Source organism: Calliphora vicina, chromosome 2, assembly GCF_958450345.1.
Source record: "Calliphora vicina chromosome 2, idCalVici1.1, whole genome shotgun sequence".
Lineage (NCBI taxonomy): Eukaryota > Metazoa > Arthropoda > Insecta > Diptera > Calliphoridae > Calliphora > Calliphora vicina.
Genome location: NC_088781.1, coordinates 143,297,023 through 143,313,092, shown reverse-complemented (window position 1 = coordinate 143,313,092; position 16,070 = coordinate 143,297,023). Strand labels below are relative to the sequence as shown.

The following is a 16,070-nucleotide window of genomic DNA, read 5'->3' as shown; positions in this document are numbered from 1 at the left end:
AACAAAAAATAACTATCAGATAATTCAATTATTTTATTGTTATAAGGTCGACTAAAGTCATTTGAAAAAATTTATTTAATGAATAATAGAATGACTAAGAGCTAGTTTCTGGGAAAAAGATAATCTACATTCTTCGTTTAAACCTAGATTAAACTAAAAATTGTGTTTCTCACTTATTGTTTATCTTTATATGTATAATTCTTCTGTACGTGTGTTAGTAACTGAACTCCTCCTTAACGGCTGGTCCGATTTCGATGAAATTTGTTGTGTGTGTTTGAGATTGTCCCTGGATGGTTTAGATTCACAATTGACCTATATGGGAACAATGGGCATGGCACTTGCCATACAAAGTAAAAATTTATTATTGCATATCTGGGGTACTATTATAGTGGGAGTCTACAAACTTTGTATGAGCTATGGCAGAACAACGTTTGCTGGGACAACTAGTTTAGTATAAAATCTAGGTTTAACGATTTATATTCTTTGGTTTAACTGAGCATCATTGGTGAGTTAAACCTAAGTATGAAATGTCAAAGCACAAACAGCTGAAAATTAAATAAATTATTCAGCACAGCAGCTCGTTGTTTTGATTTGGTTTATTAACATCAATATAATTTTTAATATACATTTTATATAATTTAATGGCACTATTTCTTTTGCACAGTTAAAATTTACAAAAGAAAATTATGTACTCGGTTGCTTTTTCTTATATAGTTTGAAGTATTGGCATATTTATATGAAAAATTTTGAGGAAAGCACATGTGATTTGATTGAAAAGTATGGCAATGCTAACAAAATTAATCTATTAGTGAGAAACACAATCATTGGTTAAATCCCGTCTAAATATGTTTCAGGTTTAATATAACAGCGTGTTAAGCTACATTTAACCGACAAGTAAGAAACTAGCTCTAAAGCCACTAAGTTAATCTCTTGGAACATATAAAAATCTCAAATGTAATCATCTCGAGTTAGAGGTTGTATTTAATCATATTTCTGAGAGCTTTGTTATTTAACTTACCGGTATGATTGCCTTGCCTAACTAAACGGTCGGCTTGATCCCATAATTCATGACTACTGGATAGATAAGCGAAATATTGGTTTTGCTGACATAAAGCTGAGTGTATATCTTGAGGCACTATTTTACCGGGTGGAGTATTGGAACCAGAACCCTAAAGTTAAAAATAAATATAACAACACATTGTAAATCAGTCAGGAAAATTGTTCTCATATATATATATAGATACAACACACCTGTGAACCTACCGAATTTGAAGGCGAAATTGATGAAGGCGTATTACCATTGATAATATCGCCTTTACCCGATTTGAAGAAATCCGAACAGATGGTGTTGATCTGGCGACAAAAGTTTCTTTTGAGTTTAAACAACTTCAAAGAGATCAAAGACTGGCAACGCAGACTGAACAATGTGAGGTAAGATAAAAGAAGATAATTATATTAAGACTCTGTGTTGGATAGTAATTATAACTACATATGTAATTTGTTATTATAATGAATGATTTATGCGTACCTTAGTATAGCAACCTTATTATGAGTCTCATGTTGATTCGCTGAAGATACTTGTAAATGTCTAAATTTAGAAGATATGAATCTGAAAATAAAATTAAACAAAGAAATAGTTCAATTTTAGATCTATATACTTTAAACACAACCTTAAAAAATAATGACGCATATTCATAAACGATCACCAAGTGTTGACTTTTTTAAGTACCTATTTAAGTTATTCACAATTGGTTACTTTCAGCACAATTAGTTAGCACTTAATCATGGGTAAAGTTGTAACTAAATGCCAACTACTAATACATTCAAAAAAACAGCTGATTGATTTCATTTTAATACATGTATACAAAAAGAAAATAATCTAGAGATGTGTTTTTTTTTTTGTCAACAACATTCTATTGAAAAATTTCATTCTACATACCCTTATTTTAATATATTTACATACAAACTATAACTATAAATTTTTTATGTACTTTTAGAGAATAAAAATAGTCTCTTAATAGCTTTATAAGCCTTTTAATTAATTACATTATATATCGATGAAAATATTATCGATATTTTGTTTTCTCTATATGTCAAAGCAGTAACTAAGCTAGTTATGAATTGTGAATAAGATCTACAACTATCTATGAACTATTTTTTAGTTTCTGTTTTACTAGTTCCGACTTTAGTTATGATTTCTGAATATGCGCCAATGTGTCTTTGATGGGTCTAATAGCTGTTAGTATCTAAAACAAATTGACAAATAAGTTGATGTCTATCGCTTAATGGTAACGAACCTATGCTAGAAACAGTTTTAAAGATGTCAATTTGAAAAAATCTAGTATTCTGCATAAAATAATTCGAAATAGACATTTTACATTGTTTACATCAATCAGTTGGTTAGATACCAAAGAACAATATAAGGTCCATCCAAGACAATGGGGTGCATTTGAAAAAGCAGTAAATGTGTGCATCACTGACACGATTTGTGCAAATTGTTGCATCATTGCCAACAATTTGCATTCAAAAACGTTTGTCCTAAATCAGAGATGCCAACAATGCAATACTACTTACTGCATTACGAACGCACCCAATGTTATTTTTTGAGAGCAGGGTATAATTTACACAAGTGTGCAATTTGTTTAACACGTTGACGTAAATGACGTCTATAGACGTCGTGTCCGAGTGCAAATATATGCAAACGACGTCTATAACCGTTATAAATATTTAAAGTTATAAAACAATATTTTAATTATAAATCTGTGTGATTTAGCTTTCTACCAATTCCTTCAATACTATTTTAAAAGGAAAATATTACAGTTATATTATTTCATTTATTTTTAGATTTATGATTTTGTTGCTATAAGAGTACTTGAAAATTTTAATGACGTGCATAGACGTCAATAATTTATTTATTATTTTTAGCCTCTCTTTGAGTCTGACTTACTTTTGGACAATGTAAATGTTTGTTTATGGTTTTGTTGATAATTCTAACTGTATTTTTTTAAATATCAGTGAAGGTTTTAGTTATTACCTATTTGTGACGATATACATATTTGGGCATTGATAGATGCGATCGAATTATCTCGTATTATTCTTCTCCAAAAAAGAGTATCCGTTGGTAATAATTTTTCACATTTTAGACTTATGTGTTTGGAATTCGTATTACTTGTATAAAAAATTTCATAAAAATGTAAAGTTCCTTGAGTTTAGGGAATCTCTTGTAAAATCCCTTATAAGATTACCAAAACATATTTTAGATGGTAACCAGCTGATGTGTCATATGGCAGACCACAAAGGACATCCAACACATCTTTTTTAAAATTATCTGAACAACATTACATTGAGAAGATTCTGACACCAGAAAACTATAAAAGAACTAACACATTTTGCCGTTGCAGGAACTGCACAAAAAACAAATTCCGAAAAGAGACAAAATACAGGTGTAAAACATGTCCTGAAAAACCAGCTTTATGTCCCGAAAGCTTTGAGCCGTATCACTTACTTTATTGTTAGTAAACACATATCTGTATAAAATATACATAAATACTATCATAATCATATTAAACTTGTTAGTTTATTAAATTTAAATATGAATAGAAAGATATAGAACTGAACTTTTTATTTTTTATGTAAAGATGAAATAACTTTAATTAAAATTAATAAAAATCATGAATTTTTTCAGTTATTTCAAAAAAATATTTTTGAATACCAGGACGTCTAAAGCCGTAATTTGTATATCAGAGAAATGGTTATTATGAAAAACAAATGACGGCTATAGACGTCTAACTTTTTTTATAAAAAAATTTTAGAAAATGCAAAATTTTATCATAAAATTATGAAATCTTCATCTAACACCTTTAAAATTAAATAATAACCAAAAAAAGTTAAGTGTGTTTTTGGGTGGATTCGTCAATTTTGAGGTGAGCGTCAACGTGTTAAATTTAGAAAAATCTTTGCACTTTACTCACTTAATTAATGACAAGGTATCCTTGTACATAGTCCAAGCTGCATCTTCAGAACGACTATGTTGTTCCATGGCAGCGCCAGACAAAAGAAAGTAAACCACAGCCTCTAAATATAAAGTTACTTGATTGAAAGTGTTCTGCTCGCGATCTGCCGCATGCTTGCGATGAACAGCCTCTTGCAAAAACTTGCCATCTTTGCTGGAATTGGGAAGCAATTTCGAAAAAAAATTTATTAGTGTTATTAAACAATTCCTTATTTAATGTGAATAGTAAATAATTTAACATATATACACATTTTCTGTTAACAATTTCTTTGTTAAAATGAAATTAAAAGTTGTCAAATAAAAAAGTGAAAAATGAACATAAAACAGTTGGTTTACATTTGCAATAAATTTTGAAATTTGGCCGTAACGGAGGAGTTGGTAGTGTTGTTGTTGTTGGAGGAGTAGGTAGAGGAGTTCGAATATTCAATAAATGATTCCGCAACAAACCTGAATTCATCACTCAAAGCGTCATCATCACGTTCGAAATAGGAACGGTAGATAACTTGAGGTTGAGTGGTTGAAGCTGATCCTGCCACCGCTTCCACTGTTGTTGTTGGTGCAGTTGAATTTGATGCTGTTGGAAATGCTGCGGGCGACGATGATGACGAAGCTACTGAAGGCATAGATGTTGCAGGCCCTGAGACATGATCGTTCTTTGTGCATGCAACTCCTTGTGGAGGAGTTTGTGTAACAGTTGGTATCAGTCCTACATTGGCTGGTGGCGGCATATTGGTTGAGGCGACTGTGGTTGAATGGTTGTTTGTAATTTGTAAATGCGCAGGACTGGCAGTGTTTGAGACATTATTTGTTACTTTGTTGCTGTTGTTGTTGTTATTAAGACTATTTGATTTATCCGTGCTTTGCTGTTGTTGAAGTTTATTCTCCATTAATAACCGATCATGATTTGTAGGCGGAAATTGTTGATCCAAAATCGATTGATCCTTCTAAAAGAAAAATATAGAATTAAAAGTGTTCATAGTTTATGGGAAAATGTATTTTCCCTACCTGTGTTTGTTGCTGTTCATTTGGACTTGTTAAACAATCATCCATCGTAGTGGATTCCTTTGCGGACTTTAAAGAATCATTCACAATTTCCTTTTCTTTAACAATATCATCACTACCGATAATAATTTTATCTTTTTCTATTGAAACAGTCGTACTTGAATCTTTTTCCTTTTTCCGCTTTTTTTCTTTATAAGGACTGGAACTAGAGCTGGTGCTGCGTTTGCGCCGAGGTTTGGGATCCAAAGGTAAGTCGTTAGGTGAGCATAGTGATGATTTTTCTGACAAATCACTGGGTTTATAATCTTGCTTGAGTATAAAGAGTTCTTGCTTTATGAGAGCAGGATCTGTAGAAGAGTCACTTTTAAATTTAGTTTCATTGCAGGAATATTCCGAATCAGGTTCATGTTTTATAATTTGTTCATGTTTAACACCGGTCAACAGCTTTACACCACCAATTGAAGCATTGGGGGAATTATAACCTCTTATCATTGATGCGGCTGAACTATAACCATTGGGTGGAAGCAAATGTTCCTTAGGAGTCGAACCACCACCACATATACTACTATCCGTTGAACGACTACTCAAGCGACCAGAATTGCCATTTTCTTTGGCAAATTCGTGGAGATTTTCTCTTGAATGAGATAGTTCTCTTTCGGAGGCCGATGATATAGTGGAGGCAATTTGTATGGGTGTGCGATTGCCAGTACTTCTAGGTGTCGCACTACCACTGCCACCACCACTAAAGTTGCCACTTGAGGTGGATTTCAGGCGCATTTGGTTGTTGCAAGATTGCAGGTCAGCGTTGAGTATTGTTTCATAATCATATTTTGGAGTGCGTCCAGCGCTAGGTGTTAAATGGTTTTGTTGATGGCCAGGAGCATGACCATACAAACGATAAGTGTTTGTATGCCAATCGATGGGTACATTCAACAATCTAGAGAGATCAATTTTACATATTAAGGAAGTAGGCGGCGGAGGTTGTAGCAGAGCTAAATGTTGTTGATGAAGATGAGATGGGTTCGTCGATGATTGCAAGGGAAATGGATTTAGATGGTGTAAAGCAGCTGCAGCCGCAACAGCAGGTGTCGGAGTTGGCGTCCTTGTGGTGGGTGGTGTGCGAGTTGGCGTTCTAGTCGGTGTCTTTATACGTTGTTGCAATTTCCTTTCGGCACTCGTTGTACTACGATCCGGTGTACGATGTGACGCAATTGCACCAGCTGCTAAAACCTGAGACGCAAGAGGTGTCATGTTCAAGGAACGTGGTGATCTCATATGACCACCAGGTGTTAAACGTGGAGATTGTGCAGTTGGAGTATTTTGTGAGGAATTGTGTACTGCGGACAGATTTTCTTGAGATAGTCTTAAAGCTGGAGATATATGCTTTTGCTGTTGGTGCATTTGCTGTTGCTGTTGATCTTCAGATTGGTCAACTATAAGAACTTGACCCTGTTTTTTAGCACCTCCCTCATTCGATGATTTAAAAATACGGGTCAGCGTATTTATTTTATTTTTATCACTTTTTGGTTTATCACGTTTAAATTTCTAGAAATATGAAATACAAACATAAATAAATAGGCTGAATATTAAACAATTTCACTTAAAATGTTACCTTTTCTTTTCGAGGCTCTCCTGAATCTGAATCCGAACGTTCCTCACCACTCGATTCTGAAAAAAAGACACCAGACGCTTTATGCGGTGATTGATGATTTGCCGAATGTTGAGAAGAACTACCAGCAGCAACAGATACAGGAGGCTGTTGTGATGATCCTCCAATTAAATTTGAGGCATTAGGAAGGTGGCTGAAATCTTCTGCAGATGATTCAGATGATGACGATGAAGACGAAGAGGACATTGACATATCATGAGGCTTATTGGAGGCTGTCAATGGAGCTGATAAATCTTCAAGCGACGATTTTCGGGTATTCAGCTTTTTTACTATTCGTTTGGGTGGTACAGGCTTCTGTTCTCCACCGCCCGACATCTTAGTACTTGCATTGCAATTTTTTGTTTCTTCATCATCCGATGATGACGAGTTATTATAAGTTACTACAATTGGTTTTTTGGTTGTTTCTTCTACATCCGAATCTGAAGCTGATGAGGAGGATTTTGATATAGAACACGTTGAGGACTCACTTGACGAAGAAGAATCATCACTAGTTGCGTTTGCAGTAACTATTTGTTCCTTAACGGGAACCGGCGTTTTTACCTGTGTTGTTTGTATTAATTCCACAGGTGCTTGCACCTGCTTTTGTTTAGTAGGTGTGGTAGAAGTAACATCTTGAGCAGAAGAATTTGTAGAGTTTAGCCTAGAAGCTCTTCTTCGAGCGGTTGCTGCGGCTGCATTCGTAGTTGAGGCGGGTTTTTTATTGATATCCTTTTTGGCGGTTAACGTTGGTCCTTTGGCAGAAGCCGAGGCTGAAGATGCAGAACTTATGTTTCCACTTTGGTTAGGGGTAGTTTTACGTGGTCTTCCTCGACCTTTTTTTGGACCAGCCGCAACTCCACTTGCAGTTCCACTCGTTGTGACATTAACTACCGGACTAACTAAACGTTTTGTTAAGTCCTCTTGTTCCTCATCACTGGTATCAGTTGCTACCGTAGCACAAGTTTGTTGTTTCAGTTTTTTTCTAGGTTTTTTAGCTCGTGATTGTGGAGGAGGTGGTCGACTTAAATGTGTAGTTGGAGAGGAATTAATAGGATCTAACCGTATCATTGTAACAGAGTTTAACATTTGAGTCTTTTGCACCATGGGTGGGGAGCGAGGCAAAGCTGTTATAGCTGCTGGAACACCAGGAATTTGTAGTGTACCCCCGGGTCCCCTAACGGGCAATCGTTCGTCATCGCTTGTATTCGAATCGGAGGAAAGATTTGACAAACCTTCTATTACGTCGCCGCCATATGAAGTAACAGTAGTATGACCTCCAGCTATGGACATCGCCTCGTGTTTTATCTGCGACGAAGGTATCGATACAAATTCGGAGGCATTTAAAATGGGCACTTGTTGTTGGTTGACTCCCATACCTACATGAGGCGTAGACATTTCTTTCTTAATATCGCTCAACATAGGAGAAAGAGGTGTTACTGAGAGACCAGCTGGTGCTTTCCGCGATGGAAAAGCCGGATGGGGGAATGTTTCGCTTTTATTGGAACCTCTACTTCTTCTACGTAGGCTTTCATCTTCGATCTCGTTAACATCTTCTTCATCGTCATCTACATCTTCTATCATCGATTCGTTTTTAATATTCGCCACATGCTGGGGCGGTTCGGGTATAATTTGAGCTCCTCCTCGAAGTGTAATAGTCATATTGAGATTGGCAACATTCATAGAATTCACGGAATTTACCATTGAAGTAGTGGTTGGAGATACTACGTCTTGTGTGGGCGTTTGATGTAATGGAGCCTTATTGAAGTATCTGCTTAGCTGCCATTTGGTAGTATTCGAAGGTGAAGGTGTCTTATTGGAGGACGACGATGAAGAACCTCCTGAAGGAGGTGCCGAAGAGCCTAACCCCGAGCTACAACTACTACCGCTACCAGCTATAGAACCCGACGAGGCTGGTCCTAATTTCTTTTTGGTTGGTAATACCGCAGTCATTTGTTGTTGCTGGCTGATGAGCTGATGGGGGGCGGGTATTGTAGCTGGTTGCTGTGGTTCACTCCTTGAAGAGTCACTTCCCGATTCACTTGAATCTGAAGGTGAACTGTCACTTGAGTTCACTGTGGAACGATTCTGTTTCTTGCGATCATCGTCCGAGTCAGAGAGTTCTAAATCATTTTCTAGAGTTGAACTCTGTTTCTCTACTGGCGGTGGAGTTGGCTTTTCCGTTTTCATTGGTTTTATCAGTGTCTCTTTCGACGATCGTGATAAGACTGGAGAATGTGGCACTGTAGGTGATGTTATGGCAGCATTGCTTATTACCGACGAAGACTGCCCAGAGGAGGAAGAGGTAGATGATGTAAGATGACCGACAGAAGCGGTGGTGTTGATTGCAGGGGCTATATAAGTGGAAGAGGATGAGGTGGGGGCGGAGGAGGAGTTATTGGAGACTGATTTAGAAGAAGGCATCTGTGTTGCTGTTACTGATGTAGCTGATAAAGGAGGCACAAATCTAGGTGCTGGCATTTGCATACGAGGCGGAGAATCCAAAGGTTCCACGATACTTGTTTTGGCTGAAATATCAAAGGAATACTTGTGTTTATTCTTATCGCTGAGATTATAATTCTCCATTAAAGTGTTGTGCGGTGTTGCATCAATGCCAGTTAACATCTTTGGTGGACAAAATGTATTGGTAACATGATTAATTATTTCTTTGATGTCGTTCTATAAAAAAAAAAGAAAAAATAAATTAAACTAAAAACTTCTCCTCAGGGATATTGTATACAAGCTATCAGAAACGTAGACTTACCTCTGGTGGTAATGGTTTTTGGCGTTGTTTTGGTATTGATGGTTGTGAAAAGCGACCATTATGGGTCGCCGATGACGAAGAGGAAGATGCTGTAGGTGGTCCTAGATATGATTTTTCAACAGAAGAGGCCGACGACGATGCTTGGCGCCCATTTGGCATATGTGTTGTGGCGGGTGGCAGTAATGAGCCGGATGGAGGTCCCTTAGGCGGTGCCATTCCACTACTTAAACGATTTACTGGTTGACCTGGATATCCTCCTCGACCATTATAAGGCGGTTTATTATCAGCCTGTTTAACATAAGGCGTTTGTCGTAATTGTTGCTGTTGCTGTTGATAGTGATGTGGCGGCTGCTGTGATTGTGGTTGAGTTTGCGGTGGCGGAGGTGGAAGCAAACGCTGCGATGTTGATGATGAGGAGGAACCAGTTGAAGACGCCGATGTTGCCACACCAGCAGTAACATTTGGTAGCGGAGAACTCGTTGGCACTATACCTGGTAAAACTGCATTAGGCATATGTCTATGGCCAGAATTCGATATGCCCACTGTATATAGATTAATAAAATCCCTAGCCTTGGAATAGTCACCCAATTTTGCTGAAATTTTATCATCATCTTCGGATGGATTTACACGACGAGGTTCAGAAAATAGTGCTACCTCCCGATTTGATGACGATGTTTGAACTTGTTGCCTTTCAGATTTTTCACGTTCTCTTCTTTGTTTCCTCTCATATTCATAGTCATCCATGCTAAATAAATGGAAAGTACAGAATAAATTATAAATAAATAAATACAAAACGCATTAAATACAAATTAGTAAATAAATACAAAAAACGAGGATCACACCAATGGCTCTCATAATTTTTATAATTAAAAATACATATGAGAGAGTGTGTATTTTGGGATGTCGAAATATATGTATGTATATTGATGGAAAAAAAACTTGGAAAATGACCTAGCGTGGGTTATAGGTCTTGCCGAATGCTTAATTCTGTACCGAACTTTAATTGTTTAAAATTTTTAGATCGATCTAAAAATGTGGGAGTCAGAGGTACTAAAGTACTACGACCTACCCTAAAACAGTTTTTTCAAAATATCTCAAAATTTTGAGGGTGTTTCAAAATCTTTGAAAACGTTTTTAGTATGTCCTCACCTAGGCCTACAAACTCCATTAGGTGGCTTTTCAAGTTCTGACAAAAAGTGTCATTTTGTAGCAGAGTGTTATTATCCTAGAAAAAACAACAAAAAAAATACTTTAAAAATATATTCAATATACTGCTAGCAACATCAAACTTTCCAAAATAACTCACTCTCCCTTATATAAAAAATAAAAAATTAATTGTTTAAAAAAGAATATAGAAAATATAGACATTTATTTTCAAAAAACTTCCGGTGTGAACCTTGCATATACTATATACATACTAGGGTGGGTAAATTTGTTGGTCAACAGGCGTATAGCAAAAACGATATCTACGAAAAATTCTAAGAAAATTTCCCCAAGAAACTATGGGTCTAACACATTGGTATCCAGTACGGCCGCGGGCACCGTCTATGTGTGAGTTTCTTATATACTATGTATGTGAAACCGAAATTAAAAAACGAATATGAGTTATTTTACAAGTGTTGCCAGTATAATAATTCATAATAAATTTTGTTACACATCGTAACACTGGAATACGAAGCAAATCTATTGTTGTGAGAGTTTGGTTAACAATGCTCTAAAATCAAAACCTAGCTCCCAGTGAGAGGCTTCAAAATACACAGTTAAGAAATTTTGATTTTATTGCTTATTTTGATATGAAAGTTTATAAAAATGTATACTAATGTACATATAAAGGAAATTTAGTTTCTTCACCTTATTGAATACACCTTGGAAAATATCAAAAAATTTTGTTTTTGAGCAAATGAATACTTGATTTAATTATGAAATAATTGAAACCAGTTCAATATGTGACAAATATTTGAATTGAAACGGTTTAAGAAATAGTTTTTTCTGTGTAGGTAAATTTTGTCGACCTTTTTTCGAAAAAGTTTAATAACTTTTGCAAATATAAACCGATTTTATTAAAAAAGTGTTATCTGTAGCAGAGTGAAATCTTAAATCATTATGTATCTCGGCGGGAGCTAGGTTTTAATTTTAGACCCATACTTTCTTTTGGAAATTTTAGAATTTTGTGTAAATCCCAATTTTGCTATACGCCTGTCCCGTTTTTTTTCTCACCCGAACAAATTGACCCACCCTAATACATACATTGAAAAACAAATATATATTTAATTATACATAGAAACATACATACGAACATAAATATACATAAATGTGTAAATAATATCTTATAATTAAATGAAATACCGTTCGTAATGCATTCAAATAATCCAATATATTAAGTACAATAATAGCGGTCATACACAGCCATGGTCATATAAATAGGACACTTTTTATTATAATACATTTCAGCGTCTTACTCGCTACACTAGGACCAAGTTATTTTTGTATGCGTTAGCAACTGTTTTTTACACATAAATAAAAATCAACATATTTTGGTAAGAGACTCGTGAATAATAACACTGTGCGACAAAAAAAAAATACCAGGGAAGAAAACCAGAATCTGTTTTTTTGAAATTTCCCAAACACCACCACAATTTTGAGTTGCGGGTAAAAAAAACGGGGTTTCGTACCTTTATGCACTTATTAGCAAGTAACTTAGTTGAATATCATCTGATTTTATGTTTCTCATAAAAGAAGGGACTGAGAGCTTACGAATGATTTAAGTCTGTGTGTATTTGAACAGCATCACCAGCATACATATACTACATATATTTTATTTAATTTTTCATCATTTTCCGAATTTGGAGTGTTTTTTTTTTTTTTTTGAAAAATTTAAATCTTTTAACTACCTTAAAAGTTACTAATAACTGCTTTAGGCAATGGTCGAAAATAGAGTTTTTTTACAAAATGATTTATGTAAATGTGCATTGCTTTAGGTAATGGTCGAAAAAAATTCAAGTTTTTCAAATTTCTTTACAAATTTTAATAAATGTTTTATTGGAATAGGTCTGCCATTTAATTGTTAAACGACCGCTCAGAAACGTGGAAAATTAAAAACCAATTATTCTTAAAATTTGGACTTATAGGTTGGAAACAAAACATACATATACCAGTAATTTCAACAATTAGATAACTATCATTTATTAGTTGTTATGGATTAAAAATATTTTTAATCGTAGATATTGATTTGAGATTGATGTGAAGTTACCGTTTAGGTAAATTTATCAGCTGGATATTTTTGTTACACCATAGATATCTATTTTTTAAAATTACGGGCTTTAATAAACTACCGTAACTAGGCTTTCACAAAAATATATGTTCCATTCAATGAACAAACAAATATTTTTTTGTAAACTTGCGTATTTTGAACTTGTACTTAAGGAATATTTGAATTATAATTGCATTGTACATATTAGAGTGCTCCAAAAAAATAAAATTGCGAATTTTGACCGTCCCCCCCTCTAGAATTGTTCTATGTATTGTAGAAACACATTGTGTAAAATATTAGGATGATAAGATAACGTTAACTGGTGGCGCAACGACGCTGAAGTTTTGAGGTGCATTTACAAGGGGAAAATATGCAATTTTTTCAGTTTTTGTAAAAATTTTGCCATTAACTAATGACTTTTACAATTTAATTTAAAAGAATCGAAATGTGTACATAATTGTCGTTATAATAAGATATAAAAGACAAAAATTGGTGAAAAAATGTTAAAGTTATTAAAAAATCGCCAGGCCATTAACGTGTCTCAGGCCACTAGAACAAGAAATTTATGAACAAAATTAACATATTTTGAGAAATATTAAAATAAAAGCTTATTTTTACTTAAAATATATCCATATTTACTTGTATATGAGTTTTTGTCCTCGTAGGATACCGTTAACCTATTCGCAGGTATGACCAAAAAAATTAAATTTTTTTAACGGCAGTTTCAAAACTCCAATTTCAAATTTTTAAAAATTTTGTTAAACAAATTTCAGAATTTTTTGATCATCATATGGGGATTTATTGACAACATAATAGGGAATAAAAATGTGAAAAAGTATGTCAATACCTCCTATAGTTTTTCCGTACCTGCGATATAAATTTTGCGATTTTCGAGAAAAACTAATTTTTTGGCCATATTTTGGGGAATGACCAGAATTTCCTTACTGTAATTATTTTTAAGTAAAAGCTATTCAGAATAATATAGTCCAGGTAATTTTATATATAGTCTGAAAGTTTTACTAAAATCGGAAAACGTTAACCCTTAAATCGTGAAGGTCAAAGGTCAATTTTTTCAATATTTGGAATTTCTCATGGAAAGATAGCGAAATATTATATATTTTTGGGCCGATTTTGATGAAACTTAAAAAAAATATAAAATGAAGTCTAGTATCCACAATAACAGTACAAAAATTGAAATTAACCCTTAAGAGTACTTGGGGTCAAAATTAATGTGTTTTTCGTGATTTTAAAAGTTGAGGGTCATTTGGACCCCAAGTGCTATTAAGGGTTAATTTCCATTTTTGTACTGTTATTGTGAATACTAGGCTTCATTTTATATTTTTTTTAAGTTTCATCAAAATCGGCCCAAAAATATATAATATTTCGCTATCATTCCATGAGAAATTCCAAATATTGAAAAAATTGACCTTTGACCTTCACGATTTAAGGGTTAACGTTTTCCGATTTTAGTAAAACTTTCAGACTATATATAAAATTACCTGGACTATATTATTCTGAATAGCTTTTATTTAAAAATAATTACAGTAAGGAAATTCTGGTCATTCCCCAAAATATGGCCAAAAAATTAGTTTTTCTCGAAAATCGCAAAATTTATATCGCAGGTACGGAAAAACTATAGGAGGTATTGACATACTTTTTTCACATTTTTATTCCCTATTATGTTGTCAATAAATCCCCATGTGATGATCAAAAAATTCTGAAATTTGTTTAACAAAATTTTTAAAAATTTGAAATTGGAGTTTTGAAACTGCCGTTAAAAAAATTTAATTTTTTTGGTCATACCTGCGAATAGGTTAACTGTATCCTACGAGGACAAAAACTCATATACAAGTAAATATGGATATATTTTAAGTAAAAATAAGCTTTTATTTTAATATTTCTCAAAATATGTTAATTTTGTTCATAAATTTCTTGTTCTAGTGGCCTGAGACACGTTAATGGCCTGGCGATTTTTTAATAACTTTAACATTTTTTCACCAATTTTTGTCTTTTATATCTTATTATAATGACAATTACGTACACATTTCGATTCTTTTAAATTAAATTGTAAAAGTCATTATTTAATGGCAAAATTTTTACAAAAACTGAAAAAATTGCATATTTTCCCCTTGTAAATGCACCTCAAAACTTCAGCGTCGTTGCGCCACCAGTTAACGTTATCCTATCATCCTAATATTTTACACAATGTGTTTCTACAATACATAGAACAATTCTAGAGGGGGGAACGGCCTGTACCTAGAAAGTTTTTTTCGTCCATACAATCTTGGAGCACTCTAGTACATATACATACATACATATGTACATATTTCCGAGTACATATGTATGCATATACATATGTACACAGAGAAAACAGATTCGTGATAGCAACTGAATTTGTTGCCAAACGAATGATTCTACCTTAGTGATCGAATTTTAAAGTTGTGGCTACGAAATTTTGGAAGTGATAACAAAAGATTGGTTGCTTCAACCGAAATTCTTCTTTATCAACTGACATTCGGTTGATAGAACCGAAAAATTCTGTGTGTACAATCGAATCATTCGATTGTCAACAAATTCGGTTGCTATCACGAATCTGTTTTCTCTGTGTAAGTAAACGTCAACGAAACAACAACATAGACATACACAAATAAAACAAAACAAATGAAAACACATAAACAAAAATTAAAAAAAATTAAACAAAAAAAAACTTACTTGCAAAATAAAATCTATAAAAACTTTATCTTTGTAGTTGGGATATACAAAGAGACGCAGTTGTTTTTATTAATAATATTGTTGTTATTATTATTATTATTATTAATAGAGTTGTGTTTGTAGAGTTAATATTGTTTTTGGTGCAAAACAATTGTCAGACATAGAAGCGGAACAAAAAAAAATCGCAAACTTATGATTTGATCCAGTAAAAGGTAAAAAGAAGATTTATTGGAAAGTTTAAAATGTTTACATGCGTTCTTTCGACTGGATATTTTTTAAACTTTATCATTTTTTCGTTGTAGATAGAAAAAGTGCAATAATTTATTATTTTTATAATGATTACAGCATTTATAAGAAAATTTCATTTCCAGATATTTAAAGTGAATTTTTGAATTTATTATCATTGTTTTTTATATGATTAAAATTGATTTGTATCATTAATATTTTTAAATATTTACTTTAAAACTACAATATCATTGGAATTTCTTCGTATGTCTTTTTTTTGATATCAACATTTATTTTTGTTATATTATTTGTTGCTTTCATTATTTTTATTGCTTATATTATTGTTTGTTTTGATAATAAAATAGTGAAAAAGTGCGAAAATTAAAAAAAAATTTATTTTTTTTTTGTTTGGTTTACGATTTATAACAAATATTGGTGTTAAACCTGAAAGGAGGCAAAG

The 16,070-nt window shown here is 33.5% G+C and overlaps 1 protein-coding gene across 6 annotated transcripts in view; it reads right to left on the bottom strand.

Annotated features, from left to right (window-relative positions):
* Positions 1 to 16,070, bottom strand: part of lilli (lilliputian) — an 80,987-nt gene that overhangs the window by 777 nt on the left and 64,140 nt on the right. For 2 of the 6 annotated variants that reach the window (XM_065502386.1, XM_065502383.1), the window contains 9 exons: positions 15,386 to 16,054; positions 9,424 to 10,168; positions 6,627 to 9,338; positions 5,018 to 6,559; positions 4,349 to 4,956; positions 3,972 to 4,166; positions 1,529 to 1,609; positions 1,252 to 1,417; positions 1,019 to 1,169 (listed from right to left, as the gene is read on the bottom strand). In XM_065502386.1, coding sequence (XP_065358458.1) covers positions 1,019 to 1,169; positions 1,252 to 1,417; positions 1,529 to 1,609; positions 3,972 to 4,166; positions 4,349 to 4,956; positions 5,018 to 6,559; positions 6,627 to 9,338; positions 9,424 to 10,167 — 6,199 coding nt within the window. In that variant the 5' untranslated portion in view covers position 10,168; positions 15,386 to 16,054. The remainder of the gene's footprint in view (positions 1 to 1,018; positions 1,170 to 1,251; positions 1,418 to 1,528; positions 1,610 to 3,971; positions 4,167 to 4,348; positions 4,957 to 5,017; positions 6,560 to 6,626; positions 9,339 to 9,423; positions 10,169 to 15,385; positions 16,055 to 16,070) is intronic. The other 4 variants (XM_065502382.1, XM_065502381.1, XM_065502380.1 and 1 more) reach the window with 4 other exon arrangements.